Raw genomic sequence first — 17,631 nt, forward strand, 5'->3', positions numbered from 1 at the left:
CCTTGAATATCCTTGGAAATTTCCAGTATTTATTTTTGAAAAAAAATATGTAAAGGACTGAATTTCGTCCTTCTAACTTTATTAGTTTTAGATAAAAAAAAAATTACACTTCTCTTAATAAGATATTGATTGTTACAATATACATAAATGAATATAATGGAATCATTATTATGAAACCATGTATGCGCTCTAAAAGAACAAACTTAACGTGTTGATGTACGGTTTAAGTACTTTAATTGTTTCGTATACAAGGGCGTAGCCAGCCTTTTATTTAGGGGGGCTGGAGTTTATATAGAGGGAAGAAATGCTTTTAATAAATTTTTTTTTTCTGTGTATACAAATAGAAATTTTTGTGTTTCAGAACGTATAAGTTTTCTGGTATCCTTTACAACGATATCAGTTTTTTTAAATTGGTTTGTACTTTTTTTGTATAATATATTTTATTTATAAGAAAAGGTATTTTTTTTGATTTTAAGTGTTTTTTCTGAAATTTTTATATACGAAGTATTCAAATACTCAAACTAGAAGAAAGGGGGTTTAATCGCCTTTACAACGATACCATATCGGTTTGTAAGTTCTTTGCTGAAAATATTTTTTTATAAAACAAGTTATTTTTTCTTTCTAAGTGTTTTTTCTCAAATTTTTATATACTTTTAATTTTTTGAAGACCCGACCACATAACATCTATAATATAAGTTTGCACAAAATAAGGTCTACGTCTATATTTTTAGTGTTTTAGTTATTTATGTACATATAATAATAAAAAATTATTTTTTACCAAAGGCCCGTTTTCGAACTTCAAAGGCCCATATCTCGATTTCGGAGGCTAACTTCGAGAAACGGAGAAATCTCTTTTTTACCTATGACTCAATCTCTTAAAAAAAAATGGGCTGGTCCAATACCCAGCCGAGTGCTGTACAGTGTAATGATTCCAGTATTTTCATTTATGTTTATTGTAAATATCAATATTTTTTAAGAGAAGTTTAGTTTTTTTTTATCTAAAAATAATAAAGGTAGAAGGACGAAATTCGAGGATGTGATAGTTTTCATATAACTCCTTGATATATTTTTTCAAAAATAAATATTGGAAATTTCCAAGGATATTCAAGGGTAAAATTTTAAAAGGACATTTTCAACACTTATTCCTCCTGGTGAACTAAAAAATTATTTCTTTTTTTTTTAATTGTGCCGAATTTTTCCTCTTAATTGATACCCATATTGTTACTCTACAATGCACCAAATCCTTTAAATAATTTTTTTATTCAATCATATCCTAGAAATTGCAAAAAATCCTGACGTCAGAGAGAAAAATTAAAGACGCAGTTATATATTGATTTTTTCGTGTGTTTTAAGAATTTTTGGTTTTTATCGCACGGTGTAATAGTCAAGCAAGAGAGGTTTAAGTTTAACTTTGTTTCAAAAGTATTTTTTGAAGAGGTGTCGGTTAACCCTGAAATTTATCTTAACTCAACTTAACTTAGTGCCGGTTACTCAATGTCTTGTTAACACTAACCACAGGTTAAAGGTCATTATCGACGTTATCCACCCCTTGTTATATGTTATGAAGTCGTTCACGTCGATTACGGTGCTTTGCCTGCAGTTAGCAATAACCAGACATTGAGTAACCGGTCGTTAGTGACTTTTTTTTAGACCGAAAATAAATTTGTTCTATCTTTATGTTGTCTTTCAACAGTGCATTATTTTCCAAATAAAGTAACCCCATAGTTGGCTATTAGTGTATTCACAAGGGACGTAAGCGTTCTAAAGTCGTAAAATGATGATGATTGATGTGAAATAACGGTTGAAATGGTTTTAAGGGTGTCTTAGTGTATAATAATTATATATGATAAGTGTATTAAGGTCAACCAACTAGTCCTTAGTTAGTATGGTGATGTTGACTAGGATAAAAAACATGCTTAGCAGCATTTCACTGAATATGTTTGTGTATTTTCAGATTTTATTTCCGATTCGAAACGATCAAATAATGTACAGGTATCTATAATAATCGCTGCATTAAATTAAGCCATAATACATGAACAAACTTCTGAGAATTATAATCCACATTCCTTTTCAATTTAGACAATAAAATCACTTACACTATATTATTTTTCTTAAACCAAACATTTATTAGCATATTTATGTATGCAGAAATATGTACATAATTATGTATAATGTACGTATACATTTATTTAAACTTATAAAGGAAGCAGACACATATCTTCATTAAAATGGCAGTGCATAAGCTCGCTTTATGCCATTCAAAAAAATACAAAATTGCACGTACATACATACACATGTACACATATACTGATTTGTAGTACATTTATTTACTATAATTGAAATGTACATAGTGTCCTTGTTATTGTTTTGCCAATGCCTTTAACATTGCTTGTTTTTACTGCTCTACTAATTTCACTAACGTACTACAAGAGGCTTTGGTGTGTCCAGTTAATGCATCTGGCTTAATAAAGTACACGTATGGGCTTAGGTATACCTACTAACTAACTTACATAAATACTGGTAGCTTTAGATGTGCAAACATAAATTTTATTTAGTGTACTGCTGAGGCATACAGCCGGATATAATATTTACTGCCCTTGAACGTTTTAGTACCAACATCTTTTTTGACATTTTTATGTACAGTTACACACAAAATTGAGTATACAATGATTTTTTTATGTTTAATTTTTGTTTTAATTTTTAATTTAAATATGGCTTATACTCATTTCAACAAACACCATATAAATCCAAAATAAAGACTTTTTATTTATTTATTTTAACAAACGTCAAACGTCAAATTTAAGCTCTCCAGGGCCAAGGGAAACATATTTCCCAAAAACTCCTACACTCATAAGAATATTGTGTGCATTTGCGTGGTTCTTTATTTACGTTTTCATAATCTTATCTTACAGTTTTAAGAAAAGCATTTAAAAACAAACATACTTAAAATTTGGTAAAAAAATTTCCCCAATATTTTTCGAAAAAAATTTCAGGGTTTCACGAAAAATAAGTTTAAGAAAAATATGGATTTTTATTAAAAAAAAACGATTTCTTGAAAAAAAAAATAATTCACAAAAATTTAAAAAAAACTACCAGACATAAAAAATTTTAACGATATTTTGAAATTATCTTTATCTTGGAAAAGATAAATTTGTTTTGAAAAAACATATGAATCCCAATTTTACTTCGGTTTAAAATGTATGTATGTATGTATGTACATACATAATGAAATTTTTTAAATTTTTCTTAGAAAAAAAGAGCTGTAGGGATTTGAGATAAAATATATAAGAATAAAATATAATTATATAAAAAAACTTATTTAACCAAAATGATAAATGAAAAAAATATTTTTGGGTAATGAATATTTTTTGGGAGAATTATTTTCATCCCTTAGATAAAAATCCAAAAAAGTATGAATGACAACTTTACATTTGCATTAGCTTTTTTTGGGCATCGCAATTTGCAATTCAAATCCTAACTTTTTTAAAAGAATTCTGCAAAATTTCAAACTCTTCAATTTTTCACTTTTTATATATGGAAGTAAACGCGGAGTATTTTCAACATTCATCGCAAATTTTAACAGTATCAAAACATGCACATTATTTCATTAAAATTGAATGCACTATTAAACTGCATGCCCAACAAATACATAGGTACAACAAATTTGAAATGTGCGTGAAAATTTGCAGACTTCTTTTAAATTGATTTGGTGTTTCTTAAAATATAAGCCAAATTTTAATAGATAAAAATTAAAAAAAAAATAAATTACATTTAAATCATGAACATTTAAAAAAATTACGCGCATACTGCATTTTGTGAGTAACTGTATGTACGTACATAGCTATGTAGGCATATATAGTAAGTTCATGTAATAATTTGTTCTTTCCTTTGCTTTCCTTTTCTTTCTTTGCTTCTTTGAACGATAAACCTGCGAATTTCTCTCCATTCTAATGCAACAGTACCAACGGCCAGCATATTGGGTGGACCTGATTTGTATGTGGACAGAGGAAGTACAATTAATCTGACATGTGTAATAAAATTCAGCCCTGAACCACCGACACACATTTTTTGGTATCATCAAGATAAGGTAAATAACAACTGTAAGCTGGTATATGTGTACTCTTGCATAAGCACACATGTCTTTACCATTTATTAAAGAAAATTTATCAGAAACGTTGTAGATACAGATGTGTCTTAGATAAGCAAGAAACAGGATAATGTTATTCAATAATGTTTGTTCTTAAAAAAATATGTTTGTTCTTGTTCGAGGAGTTATGCAGTTATGCTCCGTTTACATTATGCCAATAGCAGGCCACACCAATGAGCCAGGCCAGCGCTGGACTGGAATGACGACTATCTACAAAGGACTAGATTGAACCAACAAAAGCATACCATTCATTTTAATTTTACTACTTATACAATACTTTTGGCATTTGGTGGTACATCCTTAATTCCAATGTATAGAAAAACCCCTATGTCTACCGGAGACATTTCTACAGGCGCTTTGAAAAATCAAGGACATCTCGCTGCTTACTACTTGAATCGCCGGAAAGAACAACTGCCAATCATCACATGCATTGTCTGACATGCTAACTTTGCAAAACATCAAGTTCTAAATATTTTCCATTAAGCTTAGGTCCTGTGAAAAGGACAAACTTTGAAAAAAATTACGACTTTGCTTCCTTATGCTCGCTTTTACTTCTCCTGTAGGGCGGATTGTTGCGTAACTTTACTGGCATATTCGAGAATAAGGTGCGAAAATATGCGTTAAATACTAAAAAAAATGTCCTTAATACTTTTTTTGCAAGAATTATTCGTAATTTTGGAAACTTGAAATATTATCTTAACTGTTCTGGACTACGAAATCGCGGTCAGACCGCAATACGCTCTTCTTGATCACGCAGGGGGAAACAAACAAAGTTAATCCTTTCAAAAAGCATTTCAATTATTATTAAATCGTTGTAGCCATCAAAATTTAACTTTTCGCCGGACAAAACAATTATTTTTTAGTATTCTATATAGTAAAATTGATGCCCTTTATTTACATTTTCTGAGCACAAGTGTATGGAGTAATCCGTAGTTCCATTCATTTTGGTCCACTATCTCGACAATACGCTGGCTTCAGCAATCAGAAACATTTCCTTCAGTTTTATTTCCAACAGATCGCCTACAAATTCCTGGATCCATGAAGCCCTCAATTTATAGATTTTTTGCAGCTGAAAGTGCCATGGTTTCGCCCATTCTTGCTGTGATATAGGTCTGATTATCCTTTAAATTCTTAAAAAGGTTTAAAGTTGAGTTATAATAACTTTACTATACACATAAGGAGGCTACTCATCCTTATACATATTCAAGTGAATCAAAATAATAAGCATTCTTTTAAGTAAAGTAAAATCCAAACTAATCGAGGGGTTTTCTTAATTTCTATCACTTTTCTTCGTTATGAATCATACTTTAAAACGAGATTTAAAATAAACTTCTCATATGCCTACAAGTCCATATATAATCTTGGATCTTAAGGAAAATATGTGTACCTATTCTAGTGAATCGGACTGTATTTAATTTGTAAACTATTTACCTATATACATGTGAAAATACATGCCAATGGATTAGTCGTCCACACTATTCTAGTCGCACTGGCGTGGAGTGATATGCTACTGGCATATTGTAAACGGGACATTTTTTTTCTGCTGTCGAACTTTATATTGATTTACATCGTGACTGAAATTTATACCACATAATGAATGACTATTCATCTCTCAAGAAGTGACTCTATTTTCGGCAAACGCTATAGGTCCAGAACAAAAAGGTTCTTTTACTAATCTTTACGAACATCGGTTTTTTTTCTTTTGTCGGAAATAACGTGCTCGTTTTCCCTTCAATCACTCACTATTTACGAATAAATCGGCATAGATTGTTTAATGTTCAAAAGCCTCATATCAATCCTTGCAAAGGTGGGGTAGAAGCACTAAAATTTTTCCACCGTTTGGTGTTATCATGTATGCCTAACATAGTGCGTTATCTACTCAGTGAAACCAAATACATACCTTAGCAGTTTTTTTTTTGAGGGCCCGGTTAAAAATTTTACTCAAATCACTCCTTAGGTTCTGCAAAAAGAAACCAACAAAGGAGGTGGATAATCCATATCCAAACTGATGCGATTATAGTACTGATGGTACATCAGCCAACGCCTCATCAATACCATGTTCGATTAACAACACAGACTGTAAATTAAACCACAAGAGTACTTTTGACATTTTAAGCACAAACGGTCGGTCAATTTCCAAGCCAGCTTCTGTGTAATCTCTTCCGCTCTTTTTCAATGCTCATAAGAATAATGTACCATATATCGCGGCCCAACGATGTCGATTCTGTAATGGGAAAAAGCAATTTCTTCGCTAGTCAGATGCACTGCAAAGGGTACACCGGCCGGTCAAAAAGCGCTCTCGTCGAAAGAACTAGCGTGGAAGAGGCAGCAAACTTTGGATGCCTCACGAGTGTAACTAAGAGATATAAGCCTTCGACTAATCTCTCCAAGTTGGCATTGTTGATTTGGGAAACTTCCAACTAGATGACTAAGGAAGACCCCTTATCGATCACTGACACATATCGCCGTCCATCTGGAGGCGCATACTGACGGGTTTGCGCCGGGCTCTGTACACATTGCCTGTGGCGTCGAAGCAGAGCAACAGCGATCGGCGTCTGATCCGAGGTAGCGCGATCTAAAGGACAGCAGAATACGAATTAGACGTATCCATGTGAACCCATTTCCCTGGGTATGCTTCTGTTAACAAAAACTTCTATCTACTTCCACTTCCAAATGCAGAATAACCATACGTAGGTTATATGATGGAGTCCTTACGACATTACTTTACTCAGACATACGCAAATAAAATTGGAGTGCATGCGGGGAAAATACTTGGTACTAGAGGCACTTTTTCTTTGTCTGGCAAGTCTGTCCCCTGTTTTTTTGGTATCAGTTGCTTTTATACATCCAGCAGTGACAGACAGATGTCGAGGTGTTTAAGTATTTCCTTCTTCTTCCTCTTCTTCTTGTGTGACGCTCTAACCACTTACGGTAAAAAAATATGATGGGGCCACACAGAGAGCGATTTGAGAATTTTCGATAGTAGCGGCAAAAACCAACTTTGGGATTTCAATTTGACGGCGTATACTGAAACGCTGTATTCTTTGCCTAAGCGATTCAAATAAAGCACGCCAGCCGTTTCTCTCCTGTTCCAACTAACTGGAAGTCACGTCCTTTTCCAACTGTTCCTGCCATCACAGAGGAGGCCTTGCTCTTTTTCCGTTACACAAATAAGTACTGCGTTGAATATTTATGGGGTTTGAGTATTCGCGTCCATTTATAGTCTTATTTATTTTTTATGTATTCTTAATAATAAGCTCCAGGAAAGGAGTCCGCCTTTTGTACCATGATGTAAAGCTCTATATTATTTGCTACATGAGTTTCATAACGCATGTATATACCTAAGTCACCCGGAGGCCATAAACCGAAAACAAGAATTGCTATAAGCATTGTGGTGTACCATTAAGCTCATTGCGCTGTTACCCAACTCAATACAAACCACAAATAGTAGTTCCCCATCTTTTTCCTGTTCAAACTTTAAGAAGTAAGAATACATAAGTATTAACTTAAGGCATTTTAGTTGAAGAAGTTTCATTATCGAGAAAAAATATTTGGCGAAAATTGTGTACCTACTCGTACATGCCAGAATCAAGTTTTCATGTTGGCACGCTACCAAAAAAATTTCATCAATAAATTATCGAGTTCGAGTACCGCAATGCCAACAGCCAGCCAAATCAGCAAACCAGGCACTGCTTTGTAGCGCCTGTAGAACTGCGTGAAAACAAGCAAGTAACCAGTTTTAAAAACTTTTATCGCAGCGATTTTTCTCATATGTCACCAACACATACACCCACACAGTTCATTTATTACCGCCCAAGAGTAAAAGAACATACAATGTATGTATGCACTTGCTTTGCAGTGCTGAAGTGTTATAAATACAAGTCTGTCGCAAAGGATGTGCATTTACTTACAAAATATTATACGTAGTATGTATGCATATGTACATGCACACATACTAATGGCCTCTTCCGTTTTCAAATAGTTTAAAGCGAAATCGTTGCCGTAGTGTTGGCGGTGAATCGCGTTGAAAATTGTATTACTGGCAGCGTGGCAATTGATAAGTAGCAACGCCTTCATGCTCATGGCATGAATGTTGAACGCTTGCAGTGCTGCTCAGATTTAACGAGCATGCCACTTGCAACTGCCACATGCAATGAAAAACCTGAAGCCATGCAACGAAAGAAGGTCATACATACATACATACATATGTATAGAGGGAGAAGAAGGCGAAGACGATTGAATCAAGGAAATCTGCTTTACAAGCTGATCATATCGCATTTGTAGACTTGGCCGAGTGAAAGGCGGGAATTGAAAAATAACAAAAGAAATAAGCGATTATAAAAAATGAGTAAATGAAAAATTAAAACAAGCAAAAATATTTTAATAAAAAAAGCTCGCGCATTAATGGGTAAGCTGTGAACGTAAAGTAGCAGCTTGAGGATATCAGCAGCGATAAATGCAGCAAAACCGCGAACGTGGTGAAAGTAGTGTTGATTCAGAAGGTTTTTGTCCTGCCACAGGCTATTGATTATACTTTTACGAGGGGAACTATAAGGATGAATGTATGTATAGGTGAAAAGCGGGTTTCGCACAATTGCACAATTGAGCACACAAAGCCATAATCTATAAACGATTATAAAAAAGTACTTAAATAAATAAATGAAATTGAAGCACGCATAAGCTGCATAAAGTTGTATAGAAGCATAAAAAGCGAAACAGCTAAAGACAAATTAACCCTTGTGCGGTATCATTGACACAGCTGCACCAATTCGGATTTTGTAAACAATTTTTTAATATTATTGATGCATCTAGAAAGCTAAAACTTGCTTCTTGTCTACATTTAAGAATCAAGTAATAGAATTTTATATGTGTTTGCATCACTCACATGTCAGTAGGAGTGGCTAAGGTACATCTACACCCTCGTGGATATCTTTATCTTATCTTGATACAATTGTACAGCTGGCATATATTCATGAAAAATTTACCTTTTTTTCAACTTTCTTTTGTAATATCAATGACTAGTATATTAAAAGTCCGGTAGCTGGCGGTGCAGTGGATAAATCTCTAAAAACCGTATTTACCGTCCGATTTGATTTATAGTCAGGGCATATATCCCCCTTGTGAATGGAGACTTATTTCTAAAAAAATATTCCGATATGTGTCGCAGGAGTAGAGATATTTCTAAAAACTGCATTTACAGTCCAATTTGATCAAAATTCAGAGCGCGTTTGACCCTTATGAATAGAAGTAATTTATCCCAAGTCGATTTGATTAATACTAGTATCTTCCCGTTGTCGGAATTCGGCCACTTCACTTTTTTCACACACTTTTTCATTTTGCCTGGGAAGTGATTTAGGTCCATCAGCACCTGTTAATCGTCTAGCTCACTTACATATATTGTTTGGTGGAGTAATATACATTCTGTTAAATAATTTAAAAATTAATAGATGGTGCAACCAAATCAGGCACCTACCGGAAAATAATACCTTTCGAACAAAAGAAGAATCATTCAAATTGGTTGAGAAACATAGGAGCAGTGGGGAGGAATAGATTTGTATGGGATTTCGTTAGCGTATTAACATATAGATATTAGCCACGCATTTCCCCCCAAAAAACGCCTGTGTCTACCGCCGAAAAACCTATTTTATATTTCAATAATTATGGACTGTGGTTTTAGTTTAAAATACACCCAGTGGTCTAGCTGTGCCAAGGATATCAGCAGAAGGAGTGCGACAGAGAAAGTCGCAGAAAGATTTAACTCAATCGCTTAAAATGGAAATGCACATTATTGCCATAAATCTTATTTCAAGCAATATTTGGTAGTTGAAAAATTCGCCGCGGAATGGAATTTTTCTCAAATGAACTTTTGGTTTCTAGCTTTTATCGGGTTGTATTTTTTTACTCATGCATTATTATCTGAATATAGCGCCATCTATTAGAAAAATTTGCTGACACTTTTTCGACTTACCAATATTTAATACCTTTTTAAACGACTTCCCAAAAAGGAGGAGGTTATCAGTTCATCGGAATATTTTTTTAATTTTCATTTTTTTATTTTTATTTTTAAGTATGTTACCGCACAACTTTGGACCACGTCAACCGATTTCGATAATTTTTGCATCGGAAAAGTGTCTCAGAGGCCGTCCCGTACTAATCTGGTTAAGATCCGATCACTGGATCATGAGATATATATATATATTTTTTTTTTATATGAGAGTAAAAGTCGGTTTTTTTTCGCTAAAAATTACTTGTTCTGCTTTCTCATCCACAGGTACTTTCAGAGGAAACTTCGGGTGGTCGTTTGAAATTCAAAATGATTAAATCCGAAGAAACCAAATCAATATTACTCATCAGCGATGCTGATCTACTTGATTCTGGCAAATATTCCTGCTACCCATCGAACACGGAGATAGCGAGTATACGCGTTCACGTGCTACAAGGTGAGTGCATTAGGACTCCAAATTGTGTTACAGTATCGTAATCCGAGTCCTCTGCTGGCTAATGCAATAAGCTAGTTTATGAAGTAACGCTAATTAACGAGTATTAAACTAGTTCTTAAAGTAACGTTAAGTAAGAGTTGATGCGTAAATATTATACAGGATCGCACTTGTAGATAGGGATGTTTTACCTTATTTCACAAAATGTTTGTTTGTAACAAATTAACGGACTCGAGAAACATCTACATTAGAACACTTTTTTGTTGCGACTATTTTTATTCACTCCCACCTCAAAATTTTGTGAGAAACACCTAAGAAAAATTCCATGAAAATTTTTATATAAATATTACATTAAGCGCTCGACCAAAGCCTGCAAAGATTTGAAATACGCGTAAACTTATTTTATGGTATAATCACGTACAATGATGGGGTTTCTTCAGAATTGAATGCTCTACAAAAGTGTTCATTGCGGCGTAACCCTGTGGCAATAAAAAATTTCTTCAATTTAGCTCAATAATCCATGAAAAAGAAATTCAAGTTTACGTATATTTTAAACGGGAAATCCTTTTTTGAGCACTTTAAATTAATATTAAGGACTAAAATTTTCAGGGATTTTTTAGGTATTCCCCAAAAAATTTCGAGGTGCGAGTGAAAAGAAATAGTCGCCAAACAAATTACCCAAATCTACATATCGCACGTTTAATAATATAGAGATGTAACTCAAAATTCAGGTTTTTGGAGATTTCATCATACAATTAATAAGCTTGATAAGGAGAATATGTCAGCCTAACAGAAAACTAAACCTCCCAAAAATGGCTAAGATATGTATCTTTTGGTATACCAATTGTGTATGAATTGATTAAACTTTGATTGCATTTTCCCACAAAAATTAAGTTTTTAAATAATTCTGTATATTATTTAAATGGCGATATATAGCAAAATCTTTAGAATGAAGAGGTCAATATACAGAAGCTAGTCTTACCATGTGTCCGTCCCTAAGCTACTCCCAAAACAAGATCGTAGTGCGTAGTCGTATCTTTCTAGATCGACACAGCTTGTATCCATCTACTTTCCCGCTAAAACAGGGTATCATACGTTTTTCTGCGCCCATTGGATGGATTTCAGTCAGGGGCTTTCCTATTCTTATGGAGCCTCCCGGATAACTGTTCGGCTCCAGAAGTAACCGAGGACTTGCTGCGCCATATAACTCTGCCATACTCCGTTCTTTCCCCTTCCTTTCTTTTGGGTTACCGAAATGTCTCTTCTGAGTAAGCTTACCAACGATCCAGAATGATTAACAGCTTTAAAATAGCCTCGGATCCCTACAGTGATATAAGTTCTGCCATTAGAAATGGCAATAAAATTTTGTTGACGGCACTGAAGGAGCCCAAATGATCTAACACAAAAAGAGATAATACAGCAGCACCCATACCTTTCCCAGTCCTTCGCGATGCCGGCTGCCATCAAGGTAGGATGTAGCTTGCGTCCTGCGCCGACGATGATCAAGGAAGCAGCTGCTTTTGTGGCCCAGCTGTCGCCTGGGCATGGCTGTTCTTGCAGGAGTTCAGCGTAGGTTTGAAAGCTTACGTAAGTCGCCTAATTCTATGATAAATTTTCGGATGTTTATTCTGTCTGTTCTTGCGGCAAATACGTCTCGTTTCCCTCTTCAGTTCCCTATAATGATCACAAAGACCAGTGATTGTCTCGGGGTCGCTAGCATCCATTACTTCTTCGGCGTCGGCAATTGATTAGCGGTTCCACTGCTCGCGCATATTGCATTTGTGCGCTCGAGTGGAGAATAAGTTGGCCTTCTGTTGTGATTTCAGATGTTAGACGTTGAGATTTCCTTGCGTTGTTGGGCGCATCTTGGCTGCAACAAGATAGTAACCAGAGTCCATGGTTGACCTCGGAGTATACACACGTCTAAAACACGGTAAGCGTGCCTTTCTTCTACCACCATATGATCGATTTCGTTTCTCGGTTTTCGATCTGGAGATAGCCATGTAGCTTGATGGACTTTTTTATGCTGGAATCTAATACTGCATACTACCATCTTACGGGCCCCGGTGAAGTCATTAAGCCTTAAGCCGTTATTGGTCGTTTCGTCGCGCCAAAGATCCCTCCCTTGAAAAAAGATGGCATAGAAAATCGCCAAGCACGATTTTGATATCATGACGGGGAAACGATCGAATGTACGCTCATAGAAGAGATCCTTGGACTCCTCGTACTTCTCTTCCGTCGGTACATGGACGCAGATGAGCGAGATATTGAAGAATCCTGTTTCGATTTTGGATTGCGGCTAGATGTTCGCAGACGATGTGAACAACAGTATTCAGCGACGAAGTCTCTTCTACCACAAATCCAACACTAAATTAAGGCTCCTTGACGTGACAGCTGTAGTAGACGTAGCAAGGCTCCACGCCCCGTCCATCGCATATCTTCGATGGCGGTGATGTCAGCCTTTCTCGTCCTCAGAACATCAACTAGCCGGGCAGACGCACCTTCCCCATTAAGGATTCGGATTTTTCCACGTGCATACCCTCAAACCGTAGTCCTTTATACGTTTTCAGCGGTCGTCACCAATAGAAGGGGGTCTCATCCGAGGCACATTTTTCGTAAATTTGTGCAGTTGTTTCCTTTTTTGAAAACGTATGCTTGGAATGAGATTTAGGTGGGTGCACTTCAAATGGTATTATAGCTTAACCAATCAGACAACTTAGCTAATCGTAGATAAGTATCAAAGAAAATAAATAGCAACCACTATTGACTTTCTTCATTGCATTAATACTTGCGCATTGTTTTCGCATCGCAACAGACTAATTCTTGTTTTATCTTTGGATTTACAGGTGAGCGACCAGAAGCGATGCAAACGAATTCTGCACCCACATCGCGACATAGCGCTGCCGCCCAGCCAACCAAACTAATCAGCGCGGTAGTCGGTGCATTCGTTTTATTACAAATATTAACATTTTGTTGCAACAATACAGGCAACGTAGCGAACATAAGATTTACGAGCAAAGTAAAAACAGCCTCCATAGGATGGCAGCTTGCAACAGCCAAAGCAATTGTAAAACACACCCCACCCAGCAGCACGCAACCACAGCCGCAGTTACAGCGACAACCACAGCAACAGCCACAGCAGCAAGTGCAGCAGCCATATCAAACGTTCGGTCATAGAGTTGCCACATTGCTTGCCATAGGCCTTGTTGCACTGCACCAATGACACCACTGTTGACAGTAAACTTGCGCTCTCAAGCGAACACCGAATACAAGATGATGCAGCCGAGGATGTTACTCAACAGCATCACCACCAACAGTTCCACCAGCGTCAGCAGCCATTGCTGACTCAACAAACTGTTTTGTACTGTGATGTTGCTCTCAAAGCATGGTCGACTGCGCGGTGATAAACTAGTTAATCAGCAATAGGGCGAGCGCGGTTACAACCTAGTGATGTTGGAGTGAGGACGGTTGAGCGGTTACATCAACATACATAACTGTTGAACAAACGGCAGCGGAGGTGATTGCAGTTGTGCGCGATTTGCCTGTGACTCGCTCGGTTGTAATGCTGACTGTATGGGCAAATGCCCATCCCCAAGAACACTGCACATTTCAAGTGGGGAAATTTATAAAACTTGGCGCGGCTAATTACAAAGTATACGCGTACATTTTTATATACATATGCATGTAAAATACATACGAACAGGTGTGTGTATGTACATACTTACCTAAGTTAGTTATGCATAAGCAAAGTAATGAGAAGTCATATACAGACTGGGATGCCAGTGAATAAATTTAACCGGATGGTTAGTGTGTAAAGCGAATACTTGATTAGATAAACTAAAAGTTATACTTAACACGTATGTAATAAGAAATTTAAATATTTTAAATAAGATGTAATACTCGTTATGTATAAACAAACATGTAATATATGTATACAAAATTTATAAAATGGCACAAAAAAAAACACCGAGACACGTAAATTTAATTTTGGGTTGTAAATTATGGATCTGTGCACCATATTTCTTGAGGGTAAAAAATAAGGTAAATATTCAAGAAAATCCCAGACCCCAAAGGACCCAAAGCATAGAAACTCACAAAAATATATACTTTCATTTATTTATTTATAACCTACAGTGATATTTGGTAACCAATTCGTGCCCATAAATCCAAAAATTAGAGTATCGATTTTGGGGGCTTATTCTCTTGGATTGACCTTTTCCACTTGTTTGTATGATTAGTGTGAAAGTCAGCCATGGGTAATTGCGCTTGCTCAATTGTTTTGGCGCTAGCTCAATAACGCCAGCGCCACCTGTGGTGTCAGCGCACTAACACAGCGCAATAGCGCAGTGTACTGAATTGAACACGGCGCCATCTGAGTTTCACCACAGTACCCATCGTCATACAGTGCAGTACACCATACAGCGGTGTCATGTCTATTATTTCAATAATTTTCGGCGCTGAGCAACGTTTGTACCGCCAACTGAATTTAATTGCTAGGAATGTAGTAAATGCCACGATATTCTATCATTCTTGAGTAAAAGCTTTAAATTTGCGTTCTCAGCACTCAGCAAATGCACAAACAAAGTACGTGTAAATTTTCACAGAGTTAAGGCGAATTGTGTGTGTGCCTCATATGTTGCTTGGTGTTAATGGCGCTGGGGCTTTCCATATACTGGTGTTGGCGGGGCAATTCCGGCTACGGTGTTAACGCAATTGCGCCGCGCAGCGCAGTGTTACCCATGCCTAGTGAAAGTGTTAGTTGACGCATCGCTCCGAAAAGTAAAAATGTAATGCTAAAGTTTCAAAGGACGCCAAAATCCATAGGGCCGATCGATTTTAATGCGTTTTTGTTCTACAGGTGAGTTCTATATAAGGTATGATTTTAAAGATTTCTAAAAAAATGTTCAAACGACATAAGTATTTAATGAAATATTGAAGTTAATAAAACCACTTTAAAGAAAAAGTCAAAAGTCATTTTCCATTTTTACGAATAAAAATCTATGTCCATTTCATGATAGTTATATTTTAAACTATAATACTTAGTATTGAATTCGACCGTGCCCGACATTTTGTTTAAGATGCCATTTTGTACCATACAATATTGAAAAAAGATTTTTTTAAATTAATTTTTGTTCATTCAATTTCATGTAAAATGCACGCAAACAGAATTCTAGTATAATACAAACTTAAAATCCTAATACACGTGCGTACTTTGAAATTTAAAAAATATGATTACTTCAAAAATTTATTTAAAAAATTCAGTGCAATTTAGGATAACAATAAGGCTGTCAAATTAAAGGAAAGATTCTGTAGAATTTTAATAGAATAAATTTTTTNTGATATAAGTATTTAATGAAATGTTGAAGTAAATAAAACCATTTTAAAGAGAAAGTCAAAAGTCATTTTCCATTTTTACGAATAAAAATCTATGTCTATTTCATGATAGTTATATTTTAAACTATAATACTTAGTATTGAATCCGACCGTGCCCGACATTTTGTTTAAGATGCCATTTTGTACCATACAATATTGAAAAAAGTTTTTCGGAAGGTGATTTTTTTAAATTAATTTTTGTTCATTCAATTTCATGTAAAATGCACGCAAACAGAATTCTAGTATAAATAATACAAACTTAAAATCCTAATACACGTGCGTACTTTGAAATTTAAAAAATATGATTACTTCAAAAATTTATTTAAAAAATTCAGTGTAATTTAGGATAACAATAAGGCTGTCAAATTAAAGGAAAGATTCTGTAGAATTTTAATAGAATAAATTTTTTTGTGCATTAGGACAAGTGGGTATGGAAAATGTCCTTAACAAATTTTGTCCTTAAATACCCTTGAAAATTTGCTATATTTTTTTTATTGTTGTTTGAGGACTTATATACGCACGACCTCTTCATCGAATTTCGTCCTGCAAACTTTATTAACTTAAAAAGACAAAATTTATTAAAAGCGCATTTTCAATACATACCTATTTGTCCTTGTTAAGCAAAAATCGTTATTGGTTCTAAATTCTACAGAATTTTCTCTCCATATGATACCCATATTGTTATTCTACACTGCACTGATTTTGTTTAATAATCATATCTTTAAAATTCCCAATTTAATAAATGTTTTTTTTTCAAATTAAACATATTTCTTTTACTTTTAGGCGCCATATTGGATCGGCCATTTTGTTTTTTTTTGTTATTTTGATTTCAGATTCAGCGACCTCAAAACCCCTTGGTGATTTTTTTAATTTTTTAAATTATGGGCACAAAATGGGTATCAAATATCTGTGTAATTCATGAAATAGTCATTTTGCGTGAGCACTTTATATAAGGGAGGTTCCACGGGAAAGTGGACCTCAGTGCGAAAATTATTTTCTTTATAAAACTAACAAACGTGTGGATAAGACATATGTAAAAATCTAGATTATACCAAAACATAACAAATTAAAGCTCTAAAAGCATTTTTATTACCATTTTTTACGTTTTGAAATCAAGTTCTAAGTAAATTTTTGGACTGAGTTTAAAGTAGGTTGTGTTGAATGCACTGTCAAATAATATGCGATTCATAATTCAAGTGTTTGATAAAAAAAATCTACTATATATTTTCATCTCATCTGCTCATTTGCTTTTAATAAAATTGTGTTATATATTAAATTATGTGACTGCTTTATCTATATTATGAGTTATTATTAAGCAGTATTGGTCTCGTCCTACCCGTGACAAAAAAAGCTAAAAGTTGTTATATTTAATTACATAAGTTGAGGTNGATATCTGTGTAATTCATGAAATAGTCATTTTGCGTGAGCACTTTGTATAAGGGAGGTTCCATGGGAAAGTGGACCACAGTGCGAAAATTATTTTGTTTGTAAAACTAACAAACGTGTGGATAAGACATATTTAAAAATCTAGATTATACCAAAAAATAACAAATTAAAGCTGTAAATGCAATTCAACAAACTTGAACAATTACAACCAAAAAATTTTAATCTATTTATTAAAACTTTTTGGAAAAATTTTAGGTATGCAGTTTTGTACATCATTTAATTTTATTA

General features: G+C 34.8%; 1 protein-coding gene across 1 annotated transcript; it reads left to right on the forward strand.

Moving 5' to 3' along the window:
- Positions 1-3,959: 3,959 nt before the first annotated feature.
- LOC108375744 (uncharacterized) lies at positions 3,960-14,549 on the forward strand (the record flags this gene model as incomplete). Its single annotated transcript, XM_017631889.1, has 3 exons — positions 3,960-4,087; positions 10,419-10,587; positions 13,431-14,549. Coding segments are annotated over 3 exons (674 nt in total), but the record flags the coding sequence as incomplete, so codon positions are not given.
- Positions 14,550-17,631: the final 3,082 nt, after the last annotated feature.

Source organism: Rhagoletis zephyria, unplaced genomic scaffold (assembly GCF_001687245.7).
Source record: "Rhagoletis zephyria isolate East Lansing unplaced genomic scaffold, Rhagoletis_zephyria_1.1 Rzeph_scaffold_09383, whole genome shotgun sequence".
Taxonomy (NCBI): domain Eukaryota; kingdom Metazoa; phylum Arthropoda; class Insecta; order Diptera; family Tephritidae; genus Rhagoletis; species Rhagoletis zephyria.